This window comes from Corvus cornix, chromosome 3 (assembly GCF_000738735.6).
Source record: "Corvus cornix cornix isolate S_Up_H32 chromosome 3, ASM73873v5, whole genome shotgun sequence".
NCBI classification, from domain to species: Eukaryota; Metazoa; Chordata; class Aves; order Passeriformes; family Corvidae; genus Corvus; species Corvus cornix.
Window position 1 is genome coordinate 104,948,414 of NC_047056.1, and position 13,599 is coordinate 104,962,012.

The 13,599-nt window shown below is 48.6% G+C and overlaps 1 protein-coding gene across 1 annotated transcript; it reads right to left on the reverse strand.

Moving 5' to 3' along the window:
* Positions 1–4,680: 4,680 nt before the first annotated feature.
* On the reverse strand, positions 4,681–12,879 carry OSR1 (odd-skipped related transcription factor 1). Its single transcript, XM_039569833.1, has 3 exons — positions 12,535–12,879; positions 6,490–7,182; positions 4,681–5,931 (listed from the first exon to the last, which is right to left on the reverse strand). The coding sequence occupies exons 2-3, from the start codon at positions 7,134–7,136 to the stop codon at positions 5,796–5,798; spliced, it is 783 nt and encodes a 260-aa protein (XP_039425767.1). The 5' UTR covers positions 7,137–7,182; positions 12,535–12,879; the 3' UTR covers positions 4,681–5,795.
* Positions 12,880–13,599: the final 720 nt, after the last annotated feature.

Sequence of the window (13,599 nt, forward strand, 5' to 3'; positions counted from 1 at the left end):
CTCGTATGACCAGAAAACATGTTCTTCTACTCAGACAATACAGTTCTCCAGCTGTTCAAGCTGACTTGTTCCTTAGAAGATGCAGTAAAAATACAGAATGAACTTTGATGATTAGCGGTGACAAATTCTGTAGACAAACTTTTGGTAATCACCCACACCGATCAAATTGTTGGTTTGCTTTATTTTTCAATATTCACTCAGTCAGAAACTGTAATGCTAATATAAACTTTTGTATATGTTTGGTGTAATGTCATAGTCCAGTAAAGCATAGGAGTAAGGTGTAGGGGGAGTCAGCACCAGCAGCCAAGTCACAGGTGGAGGACAGAATGCCCCTTTTTAGTGATCTACCACATTCTCATCAGGTGCAACTGGTAGTGGAAATACAACCCCAGAGAGCAGCATAGAGGGAGATGTGAACTGGAAGTGGCAGAGACGTCTGAGCATGACGGGGACCCTGGAACATCCAGGTGTGATGAAGCGCAGAGGGAACAGCCCCAGCACAGCGCCGTGCTGAGGCCACTGCTCTGCTCGCAACCTTCTGCCAGTGTTCCCGCCCGGCACTCCCCTCTGTCATGGAGACAAGTCTGCTGGGGATCAGTGGGATGTGCACTGAGCCTAAGGACAAATACAGAGTTCCATCAAAAGCTGGAAACATTTTGGGACAGCTAGGTTGCTGTTTCTTTGAAGTTCTGCTGGATGCTGAGCACACCTCAGCTGCTCCTTGAGTTTAAATGAGGTAAACTTGACTGTGTAAAACAAGTCAATGGCTTTGCTTGTGTCTTCCAGACTGAGAAGTGTTTCTTCCTAAGGCAAGGGAAGATTCCTTCACTGCTGCAGCTCCCTGAGCAGTTAAATATGCATGTGGCCAAACTTGGTCCTCATAAAACCCAATTGACTTCATTCAAAAAACTCCTATAAAGATGACTGATGTCATTGGAGTCCCACCAGGGATGAATTTGGCCCATGCCATTCCTCCTGTGTAGTCACTGGATAGGAATGTAGAGAAGAAAAGCATACTGGGCTCTAGGACTCCATCTCTCAACAAAACTACCAGGGCTGGAAAAGAATTACACGTGAATATAAATGTGTCGTACACACTCCATTAGATCACCCAGATCGGCCCCTGCTTTCAGCTACCCACGTACAAATTGGAGTTTCTCCTTTCACTACTGAGGGTTGAGCAGGAGTTTCTATATGAGTGTGCCAAGTCTCTTGGGAGCAAAATCAGCAGCATTACCCCCAATTTACAGATGAAGAAACCAAAACAGGGAGCTGAAGTGATTTGCTTCAGTTTACATGTGGTGACAGAGGTAGAAAAGGTATTGAAACTAAAGTACTTATGGCTCCTTGCCACTTAGGCCATGTATTCCTGTGATATATCTTTTTAATTTCCCTCTCCTTTCCCCATCTCCCTTCTCCCCTGCCCCCAACCCCATCCACATTGTCTCTAGCCACACAACTGGGAAGCTGGGATTAATCCATCCCTAGGGAAACTGGGATTAATATACAACTCATGCGGAACCTTTAAAAACCCAATGATTTGTGGTCCCCTTTTCAGAGGCACATGCAATCCACAGCTGAAAAGTAACTATTTGCTGTTCCAGTGCACATTCTGAGAGAGGCTTTTGCTCTGTTTCATGAATGTACAGTGAAGACCCCATCTGACAGGATTTCTTCCTGCATCCAACAAAGCAGGCTTAGTAGGCTGTGCAGAATCAGGCTCTTGTGGAGTACTAACAGTTTATGGGCAGAAAAAGAATGACTGGAATGCAAAGGGGGGGAAGAGAGAGAGAGATGTGCCAACACATCTTTATGTTTTCCTTCTGTAACTGGAAATGGTTAAAAAAAAAGAATTAAAAGAAAAAAAAATCTGTGTTTCCCTCATAAATCTTGCAGGAAGAGGCAACTGGAGTCAGGTGCCTGGTTTTTTACTCTTGCAAACTCCCATTCAGTGATGTTTTTATGATGAAAATGCAAAATTTAAAGCAACTGTGAAAACAGAATCTGCTCTCGATTGGCAGACAGAGGCCTAAATAAGTTTTATTCATTGCATGAATGTCAGATTAAAACACATGCAAAGATAGAAGAGAAAAAGAAAGAGAGGGAACGCAATTAATCATTTAAATTATTTGTGATCCTGATTCAAAAGGCACATTTCCCGTCTAATTCCTTTCATTTATTTTGGGGCTTAGTACAACTTATCTCTTCTGACTGTCATGATTTCATCTCTACTTTGCTTTCCTTGGAATCTCTGAACTGATACTGCCTAGCAAATTTCAAAACACTGGAGGGAACAGGCAAACTGTTCCCCGATGCAGCTGGGAGCATGACCAGATAGATAGCCTTTGTTAGCATGAGGGCAAAAGTGGCCTTCTGGGAGGAGGAAAGGCACACACATGTAAGTGTAGCACAAGTGACATTAAGAGGTTGTGTGTGCATCCTGTGCTCAGCATGCCCACATAGTTTTAATACATCTGTATTTCTAATTATGTCAATTCTGGAGATTTTTTTTTTCTTTTTAATTGCACATAAAAATGCAGGTCCAAAGACATTCTTGGCAGTCAGATCACCAAGCTTCAGCTTTTCAAATGAAACGCTTCTCATGCCCAGCTGGAAGGAGTGATTTCTCCACCTTTGCGACCCCGCAGCTCTAATGGTTCCCAGGAACCAGTTACTGACACGGTTTCTTACCTCGCCACGGGTGTTTCAGTTTCCCGGTGTTAAGGTGACCGTGGAGCGACCGTGGGAAAGCCTCGGTGGAGTGACCTGAGTCCCTTCCTCCCTCCCTGTGCACCCGACTCGGATTTCTGCCTCGTAGTTACGACCCCTGAAAACCTGGTTCCAAGCGACAGTGCCCTTTGCTTTCTCGCTCCGCGACAGGATCCCGGGTGCATCTTTGTTCCTTTACTTCGTGCCAGGAGGGACACAAGAGGGACGGGGAAGTTCCTCGGGGATTTTCTCTCTGAGTCTCCGCACGGAGGAGGATGAACCACCCAGCCTTCAGGCTTCCCCTTAACGCCGTGTCAGTGCTCGGGGCTGCTGGTGAGCCCTCGGCCAGGCGCGGGTTGCGGTGCCCTGGCCTGGCAGCGGGACACGCCGGGGGCGGCTGGCGTGTCCCATGGAGCGCTCCGGGGCAGCGACCCATGCCGGGGAAAGGCGGCCGCTCCTGCGGGATTTGCGCAAAGCAATCCCTCTGAACCCCCATGGAGGACCCGGGAGAGGCGGGGGAGACGACACCTTCAAATCGCGTCCGAGAAAAGCTGCCGAGCAAACATCCCGGCCCGGCTCGGCCGCGCGGGGCCAGCGCCGCGAAGGGTTGGATGCTCCTAGCCCCAGCCGGACTCCGCACATGAGAGAGATGCCGGCGGAGCGGAGCGCAGGGCTACGCACTTGTCCCGCCCTCCTCCCGCGCAGGGCCGGCCCGGGCTGCCTGCAGGTTCCTGCACCCCTCACTTGCTGCTTTTCAGATGCCAAAACAAAAAGTCTTCACGCGGGGTGGGAAGCGAGTGGCGGGTGGGAAGCAAAGCCAAAGCAAGCCGGCTTCAAACTCTGCACATGCTACCAGGCTCCGGAGCTGGATGCGCAGGCGGCACTTCGCATCCCGAGCTCCCCGAGGGCCTTCCCACGTTGGAGGTGGGTCCGCAGCCCGTCCTGCAAGTGCCTTTTCATTAGTTACGGTGCGCTCGAATGGGTGTCCAATAAATAAGAAGCGGAGAGAAGTTTCTCTCCCCTCCCCTTATATTAAATGAGTTACAACCGCAACTTTTTCCCTGTCGTTGATAGGATTCTTTGACCAAATAAAAAAATAATTACTAAAAGCGGCAGAGGGGAAGGGGAAAGGAGCCGCACTGGACGGAGCGGCTGGCGTCGGTGACCATCCGCGCCGCGGCCGAGCATCCGCGCCGCGACCGCGCAGCAGCCGCTGGGCAGCTCCGAGGTCACCTCTGCCACATCGCTAATTTGCAAGAAAGGAGGCTTCTCTTATCGCGGGGGCACTGACTTGTGACGGGAGGAAGAAGGTTTAGGGTTTGCCGGGGGGACGAGAAAGGACGGCGGCAAGAGGCGCTTCAAAGGCTCAAGCGGATGCCCCGGCACTGAGCTCTCTCCCCGTCTCGATCCAAAGCGTTTTCGCAGTGGAATAAACATCTCTGATCTAAGACAGCTGCCGGGAATCAAAGGCCGCCCCAACCAGCGCGGAACCGGCCGAAGATGTGACTGAAAAATGCCTGCTCCTGACAAACTCAGGGATGGGGGTGCGAAGGCGGCTCTCCCCGCAGCGCCTCCAGGCTCCGAGAGCAGCAACAGTTCACCCATTACTCATCTGATTTGTTTTATAACACTTCTGACACCTAATCTTATCAGCTAATACCCACGACTCAGTTACCCAAGACGATTGTTTTTTTCCTCACTAGCAGCAAAATTATTTGACTTTCTGCAGATGTGTTTACTTTTGTCAGCCTTAAAAAAAAAAAAAAAAAAAAGAAAAAAAAAAAAAAGAGGGGAAGAAAATTAGGAGGGGGAAAACTAATGCATAGAAAAAAGATCCAGACTTTCCAAGACTGGTAGAAACAACCACTGAGGAAATAACTAAGAAAAAATAATCAAAAAATAATTAGGTTCTGAATATTGACAAAGGGTTTACCAGGGAAGAGATCAGAAACCAAATGAACACATATGTAGTCCATGCAGACTTGCCTGTAAAATAACAATTTATTTTAATACTTAAAAACCACACACAATCCAGTGATAAATGTCAATTACCAATAATCAGCATAAAGTGCCAAACAGCCATACAACTTTTTTTTTTTTTTTAATAAACAGAACTTATTGGAATGTCTCTTAATTTGAATACACTGTTCAGAAAGCCAGCATTTAAAAAAATACGCTCTCAAATTGAGATTTGTTCTCTCACACCAGGACACACGAAGACTTTAAAGTACCACTAAAACCACGTTGTGCATACCGTCAGTTTGACGTATTGCTATCTTTCTTTCCTCTGGGTTTTTTAAATAAGTCCAGAAGTTACAAACTTCCTCACAGCACACTAGACCGCAAGGTAATAAAAAAGGTCTCTGTGTCCCATGAACTCTGATCTGTCCCAACACCAGGAACCCGTGGGTCTGAGATCGCGATGCGTTTTCTAACGCATAATAGGACGCCCCACTTGAGAGACTTAGGTCATTTCCAAACATTAATTTTCTTCTCCCTTTCTGAAAACAAACTAGCAAATGAGATTTGCAGGTTGCCCCTCTCCTTGTCTTAATGGTGCTGTGATGAAAAACCACCGTTTCAGTTCTTAATCGTCTTCTGGGATTTTCTGTATTTCCTGAAGTGTAAAAATAAGAAGCTTTATACAGTCAAAAAAAAAGTATAAAATAAGAGTTTGGATTTTCTTAAGTAATACTTTTGGAAGCTACGATTTTGGTTTGGTTTTTTTGGGAGGAAGGTTGGGAGGGGATTGGTCGGGGGTGTCTTGTGGGTTTTTGTTTGGTTTTAGAGATTCCTGTCCAACACGTGAGCACCACCTTTTGGCATAAAGTTTATCAAAGCCACACAAGTCAGCTAGCACTCTCTGTATCATTCATGTGTATTTTAAATGGAAAATAATCTTTTCACCCACAACTTAGGAAGTTAATTGCTTGGACGGGGGATTGAAGGGGTGCACATTTTGCCCTTTTTAAAGTAGAAACCAAAACAAAGCACAAAGTCCAGTGCTCCCGTCCTGAAAGTTTTGTTTCTGCTCTAGGTTTGGTATAAAGTCTGAAGGGGAGGAAAAGTTCATAGAGGTTGGAGATTCAACACTTAAGTTTGGCAGGTTTCAGTTCCTTTACTTGCGTGTGCAGTGTCTTGTGGACTGCTAGTGTTCTGGACTGGCAAAATCCTTTCCCACATTCTTGACACTTAAAAGGCTTTTCTTTAGAATGGATATATCTAGAAAGAGAAAAACAATTGAAATGTCAGAAATAACTGGCCTAAACTCAGCAGTGAGCTACCTGAGGGGAGAACATGCTGGAGATTTCTTACACCTACTGCTGAGACTGAGAGTGCTGGAGTGCGGCACCCGGGCAACTGTCTGTATGCGTGTGGGCAAGAGGGGGGGTGGCATCAGAAGGTTATAGGGTGCCTTTCTTAGGAATAAAGAGCTTCTCTCTTACTTTGGGGTCATCAGGCTGCATGTCTTCATGACACTTCTGAATGATCATAGAGGCAGAGGACAAAAGATGATGCAAATGGAGGGTGAAAACATCTGTGGAAGCTAAAAAGAGGGCTGTTTTAAAAAGAAAGTTGTTTCTATGGAGTGAGTGAGGTATGTCTTCCATGGTGATTTACCTGGGCTCTTCCACCAGCAGCCGGCAGAGGAAAAACTAGAGGGAACACTGTTGGCTGGATGGGTACTTGACTTTTCTTACAAAAATCTTGAGTGTAGGAGGGTAACTGGGAAAATACGAATACACACAGGAAAAAGAACAGGAGAAGAAAAATAGTTACCTGTGATCCCTCAGGTGATCCTGTCTTCTGAAGGCCTTGTGACAAATATCACATGTGTAGGGCCGTTCATCGGTGTGGGTTCTTTCATGAATCAAAAGGTTGTAGGACTTGGTGAAGTGCCTGCCACAGAATTTACACACAAACTCCTTCTTGGTTTTGGATGGTAACCTTCCCCGTGTGGGTTTCTTTTCTGGAGAGAGTTTAGTTACCTCAAGCAAAGACCCCAGCCCTGCGGGTGAGCCCTGACTGTCTGCCTGTCCCAGTTTAGAGTGGTCCTCTTGTGTGGCAGCCACTGCTAAGTTGGCAAAGTCAAAGCGGGGTTTGGCTTTGAGGGTCATGTTGGTAGCCTCTTGCTTGGGCTGGATGACATGTGGGAAGAGCGGGAAGGTCGGCAGCTGGAACCGTGCATCCACCAGGCTGGAGACGCTGGGCACTTTGGAGAAGGAGGAGCGGGGCAGGTGCATGGCCGGGTAGCCCAGAGTCCACTGGTGCAGGTGCACGGCGTGCAGGGCACTGAAGCCATAGAGGTTGGAGAGGTGGTCAGAGGGCACGGCAGGCAGCCCGTTGAATGCTTGCAGGAAGGAGTAGTTGGTAAGCTGGAGGGAAGGATGGATAGGCACTGGGGCCGGCAGGGTTTTACTTCCCATGGTGGCCGCTCAGGAGGAGGATCTTGGGAACAGGGGAGGAAAATATCTGGAAAATAAAGATGAAGAGGGGAAGAGGGAGGGGTAGATTTATATGAAAACAAAAGCAGAGGGAATTTCTTACCTCACCCCTCATTAATATCCTTCTCCAAGCCACAGGAGGAGGTTGCCTTGGACTTGGAGATGCCTGACCAGGTCTTTCCAAAGAGTGTATCCCCAGATTCCCCCTCTCCCCATCTCTCTCTTGCACACAAATGTTGTACTCCATCTGCAATTGTTCGCTTCCCAGCAGCATCCCCTGCTATGCAGACTTTCAATGATCCTCTACACAGGGACAGCCGAGAGATGCCATTTTGGCCCACAAATCTCAGTCATCTCCCAGTAATTTAAAATCCCTTCCTGGGTGAACTCAGCCTTTAGAAAATAGTGAGATACTGCCCACTACATCTGTCCAGAGAAACTGCGCTTAGCCCTGACTCGAGGTGACGTGGGGAACGGTGTGGAGTTTGCTGCCCCTGGGTTGCTCAGCTCCCTGTGGTCTGGCCTCAGCCAAGCCTCTGAGGTGATGGAGGCACTTGGATGCTCAGAACTGCATGGTCTCCCTCATTCAAAAAGAGAAAATAATTTTGGGGGGAAAAAAACATTATGGGGAAAATACCAGCCAAAGCCTTCTCTCTTGTGTACTGCAAAAAGAAATTGGACAATGCTGAATTTGGGTGACGAATCTGAAGTGCCATTTGCTCTTCCCCGGGAGAAGTGTCTGGCTTCAAGCCCACATCCTAATCTAGGCAATTGCTTAATTAGAACCCTTCAAAGGCAAAAAGACTGGGGCTGGAGAAACCCTTCCCATGGGACACGCAGACCAGCAGCTGCAGGGCCGCAGCCCTTCTCTGGGCTGGGTGCCACCACTTTGGTCTGTGTTTCAGGGTCCTGCCAAGACCCTAGCCTCTCTTCTGGGCCAGATCCTGACCCGTCCCATCCTCCCATCCCACAAGGCAGAGGGGGAAAATGCTACAAGGCAGCAGCATTGAGGCACATCTGGCCCAGTCTGAAAATTCAGCCCCAGCTGCTGTCAAACATTTGGCAGGAGATGCCTCCCGAGGGTTGTTGGTGGGGACATAGCTTCCTCCCTTTGTGGGTGTGAGAGAGCACCCATGGCTTTTGGAAGCATCACATCCCTGCAGCCCAGAGAGCCTCCTCCTTACTCCACAGTCCTCAACTTATACTCACTTTCCCCCCAGAGAACTTTGGGGTTTCCCTTCGGTGGGGCTATTTTCTGCCAGAATCCCCACAGGTTTGCTGCAGGGTTCCCACGGGATCCACAGAGGGTCTTCATAAGATCCTTACAGGGTTCGTGCTCAGTCACAGCAGGTTCCCCCAAAAGATTCCCACAGGGATCCTGGCAGTATTTGGACTAGAGTTCACCCCCATGTGAAGAGTAAAGCCTCTTTGGAGAAATGGAGGTAGCAAAGCACAGCAGAGCAGTAGTTGTCCCTCTGAGCTGGAAGTCTGGGGGTGTGGAAACTGGTGGTGGAAGAGGTCTAAAGACCAGGGAAACAAACATGATTTATATGTGGGCTGCTGCCTGGAACGAGGAGCTGCGGCTGGGAGGGTGTGAGAGGGAGAAGCTTACTCTGAGCAGCTCTATACTCCAGGCCCACCTTTCACTCTGTTTTACATAAAACAGTAGCAGGAAGAGAGACTCAAACCTTAGAGGAATTCCACCGCAGTGACCCAGAATAAGACATTGTGACATTTTTTGTTTTTCAATTGGATACATTTTGGATAGTGACTGATTGAAAAATGCACACATTATATTCTCTATTCTCCTCCCTTTCCTCTTTCTTTCCCTCTTTCTATTTTTTTTTTTTTTCACTAAACTATTTAGGGCTGTTGAACCAACCAGACTGTTTTGTTGCTCTACTGGGGATATACTTTTATTTAGTTAGTGCTGCCTATACACTAAGCATGTCCACATCACAGCACAAATGCCTCAACTGGTGACCCCGAGAACAAAGTGCACAGAAAACACTCTTGTCATCTCGTCCAGGTACCTGAAAATGTCTGTTTCTGTCTGTCACAATGGCTCCGTGTCTGTTTTCCTGTCTAGGTAGCTCTAGATATCTCAAATATGAAACAGGCTATTGCAAATTAAGTTTATCCCTCTTTCTTTCTTTATATCCTTAGAAAACATTTAATATGGAATATATAAACAGAAATCTACTATGTCAATATGGGTAAATTTTCACTTGAAAGCATTTTAAAAATTCTCTTTTGATTTCCCCAATAAAGGACAAACCAAGGAGAAATACAGTCAGGTCATAATAGCATCCATTAAGCCCACAGTTTTTGGGTTTTTGCTAGAGCAGCTTTGTTAAATTAAAAAAAAAAACAAAAAACAAATTTTAAAAAGGATGAGAAAGCAAAAGACAACAAGGGGCAAAAAAAAAAAAAAAAAAAAAAAAGACAGGAGAAGAAAATAAGAAGAAAAGAGGATGTGGGAGCAGAGTGTTCATGTTACTACAAGCTTCTTGGCACTTTTCCAGAAATGTAAGCTATACTTTTGCTCTGTATGACCAGGATAGTCAAAAATATGGATAAAGAGCAGGGTATTTCATAAAGAAGTCCCCTCACTTCGGGACATCAAAGCAAATGTGTTTCACAGTGTAGTAACTCTCTGGTCTCCCTCTTGCCTGCAGAGAGATCAACGTTTCTTTGATTTCGGTGTCATCTCCACCTTTAATTCTGCTTCATGTAAACAGATCGTTATCGGGTCTTCTTTTTTATTTTTTTAATTTTTTTTTTTTTTTTAACAGAAGAAGACCCCGCCAGTTCTCTGCTTAAATTCCCCCATAGCAATAAAACTGTGCGGGCTTTTCTTTTTTAGCAAAGAGTAGCTCGGTGAGTAATTAAGAACAAACCACTTGTGTTCTGACTGAAACAAAACCCACTCATGCCAAGATAAATTTACCCTGCAAAATAGGATCATAAACTTGAAAGACTACATCTGTCTCCAGCTTTCTTACCCTTTGTCCTGAGTGAAGATACGGTAATACTATTGTCCAGTTGCCACTGTTTTAAGACCATTGCAATCTTAACCTTCCAAATTAAATTCTACCTACTCTATATGCCAGAAAAAAAAAAAAAATCTACCCGGCTTTCTGCTGGTAGCATAGCAGGAGGCGAAATTAAATGGATTTGTAAGTAATCTTGTGGCCAGTCGGTATTTTTCCTTTCTACATTGAATTATCAATTTCCGACGTGTCCTTTGAAAGCGATATTTGTTACATTAAATACCTGACTCATAAATAATGAGGTTTGCTAATTAGTTCCACATGGAAGAATGGAGGAGGTAAATTACCCTGAGGACGCTGCTTATTTTTACAAACATGATAAAGTAGCGGACATAAAATGATGCATTCTTGCGAGAACCTCAAACTACAGCAATCAGGTTCATCTGTCAAAAAAAGTTCCCCAATTTTTCCTGATTTTTTTCAAGTCTGGTAGCCCCGTCCTTTCGGCTGCACACATTGGTGTGCAGCGTTTTGCCACCAGGTCGCCTATTTATTTTGTCCTCTTTGAGGGGACGAAATTTTCCCTTCCTAAAGTTAAAGCGAGGAAATGGAGCTTACAAGGTCTGTGGGGGGGAAACTAAGTGGAAAGGGAATAAAACTGCCCTTTCGCTCCGCATTATTCGAGTGTGGTGCTCTTGAGGAGTAAAGTGCATTGTTCAGCTCAGATTTATTCAAAGTATTAATGAAGTGAGCAGAATCTATTAAAGCAGGTTTATTCGGGGCTAATTGAGCGTGAAAGAGTTAATTGCTAACATTAATGAGGACTGGAAGGACTCAGTCAGCATGTGCCTTGGATATCTCCGCTCAATCCTTATAAAATCATCATTCACATTTTATCACGAAATCGGTGTTGACAAGTCTCCCCAGACCACCACTGCGAGCGCGGGTGAACGAGATGGGCTTTAGTCTTCTCAAATAATAATAATAAATAATAGCCGGGGGCCGAGTGCACCAGCGATCGCTACACTGCCCGGGGCAGCCTTTATCCAAGACAGCAAAGATCCCCGGGTTCGGCCCCAGGAGGGACAGCGGCTACGAGGCCACGGCTGGGAGCGCGGCCCCACGGCGGGCGTGGGTGGCTGCCGCGGGACGGCCGCAGGGCCGCAGGGCCAGGCTTCTCCACCTTCCCTCCGCACAAGTTTTTAGGTAGGTTTGGGGGTGTTGTGTGCGTGCTTTTGCAATCCCCTCGGATGCTGAAAGGCCCCCAGGACAAGATCCACCCTCGCTTTCTCCCTAGACGAGTGCCCGGTGCCTCCCCTGCACACGAATAAATCGCCCTTCCTCTCTCCTGGACACAGGGAGGATTTCTTGCCTCTCTTCCCACTGTCACAGGACTCACAGCCGCGGGTGGGGGGCAAAGCTTTGCGGTGACAGCCCCGGGGGCAGGCAGGGCACAGCGGCGCATCCCCGGGCCCGGCCGTCCGCAGCCCGGCTCCGCAGCGGAGCTGCAGCCCCGCGGCCCCGGGCCCGGCGCCGCCTTAGGGGTAGGGCCTCTTTCTCAGCTGACTCCGGTCTTACTGAACCGGACCTCCTGTGCACCTGTCCGGGACTCGACCCTCACCCTCCTGCCTGACTGGCGATTTATCGAACAATTCCTGCAGCGCTACGATAATCTCCAAAATGCTCTATTTTTATAGTTTCCCTCCCAAAAGCCAACTGTAACAACCATACCCTAATCCTCGGCTTTGCACTGACACTTTATAGGCTTGGCCTCGAGAGAAGCTTAGTCTCTCCTGCGCTGAACTTGTTTCGATCCACTCAGACAAGTATAAACATCAGGTTCATTTCTGTTATGGCGTTGGGAGGAAACAGAGAAGGCTTTTCAGATCCTAAAACAGTGGAGTTGCAGGAAAAGAAGGAAAAGGGGGAAAAAAAGAAAGAAGAAACCCCGCAGAAATAAGTAAAGAAGAGAAAGAAGAGGAAAGAAAAGCCAATAACAGGAAGGAGAAAAGCTGGAAGTTCAAGTCCGAAAAGGACATGCAGGCTTCTGTGTTGCTCGTGTCATTTTTAGCTCTGGTTAGAAACACTGTTTCTCCGCAAGGGGGGAGACACAACTTTGAAAGGGGAGGACAAATCTTTAAATAGCATCAAAATATCCGAGACCCATGTGAAGGCTTACCCCAAGCCCTCCGCCCACCCCAAAGAGAACAGTCCTCCTCACGTGAACCACAAGTTCCACACTTCTGCACCATCCAGGGGATGGTGGGAGGGGATGGGGTCAAAGAAAGAAAGGAGGTAGCCTAAAGGAAATGTTTGAATCGATATCCCCAACCCCCGAGGACTGGCAAAACAGAAACCAAACAGAATGAGTTGGTCTTTTTATTTACCTAATCCCGATCTGTGCTCCACCGCTGGCAGCAGTTAAAAGATCCTGGGCTAAATTTGAGCTGGTAAAATAAAATAATTGAAAAAAAAAGAAAAAAGAAAAAAGAAAAAAAAAAAAAAAGGAGGTTGGGCTAGGTCAGTGTCTGTGCTGGCCCTGGGGGGCACAGCTCACCCCACCCACCCCACTGCTCCTCCAGCGGGTACAGGCAGATCCGAGCGGGGCCAGGTGTCCAGGTGCTCCGGCCGGCGGGACCGGAGGTGCTTTCCCTGCTCCTGCTCCCGGAGCCGGCTGCGTGCGCTGGAGTGCGAACGCGCCCGAGAGCAGTCGCGCTCAGACTGAACCGATCCCTTCCCTCCTGCCTCCTCCTTATTTCAACCCCCCCTCCCAGCTCCCCCCTCAACCTCCCACCGCACTCCGGGCATGCGCACGCAGGGAGAAAGTTTCTGGCTGGGAAGAACCAACTTTTCAACCCGCTTCTCCCGGAGGCGCAGCAGCCCGGGGCTCGCAGCCCGCAAACCTCTCACCTCGCCCCCCCGCCCCGCTCCCGCAGCCTCCCCCGGAACATCTCCCCAGGGCCCGCTGCGCTCGGCCCCCGCGGCGGAACGTCCTCCCGGGGCCCGGGGGTTCCCCGCGCAGCTCCGCGGCGGACGGGACGCTCCCCCGGCGCCGCTGCGCGGCCGCGCTGCCTGCACAGATCCGGCCCCGGCGCTCCGCACCGCTCCGTTCTGCGCCGCACGGCTCCGAACCGCGCCGAACCGCGCCGAACCGCGCCGCTCCCGGCCGCCGCGCTGCGCCCCCTCCCCGCCGAGCAGAGCCGCGGGACAGGACTCACCGGGACCTGCTCAGAGGGCAGGAGGGAGACAAAGGCAGAAAGGATGAAAAAGTGGGGGGAGGATGGAGGGAGGGATCTGCTCCCGCTGAATGGATTTAGGGGTCCAAAGTTGTTCTGCGTCTCTGAGAAGATCCTCCGAGAGGATCTCGGGAGCCGCTTACCTGTGAGGGGTCCACCCCCGGGTTAGAGCCGCTTCCTCCGCCCGCCCCATCATCCTTCCTGATCCCCGCTTTC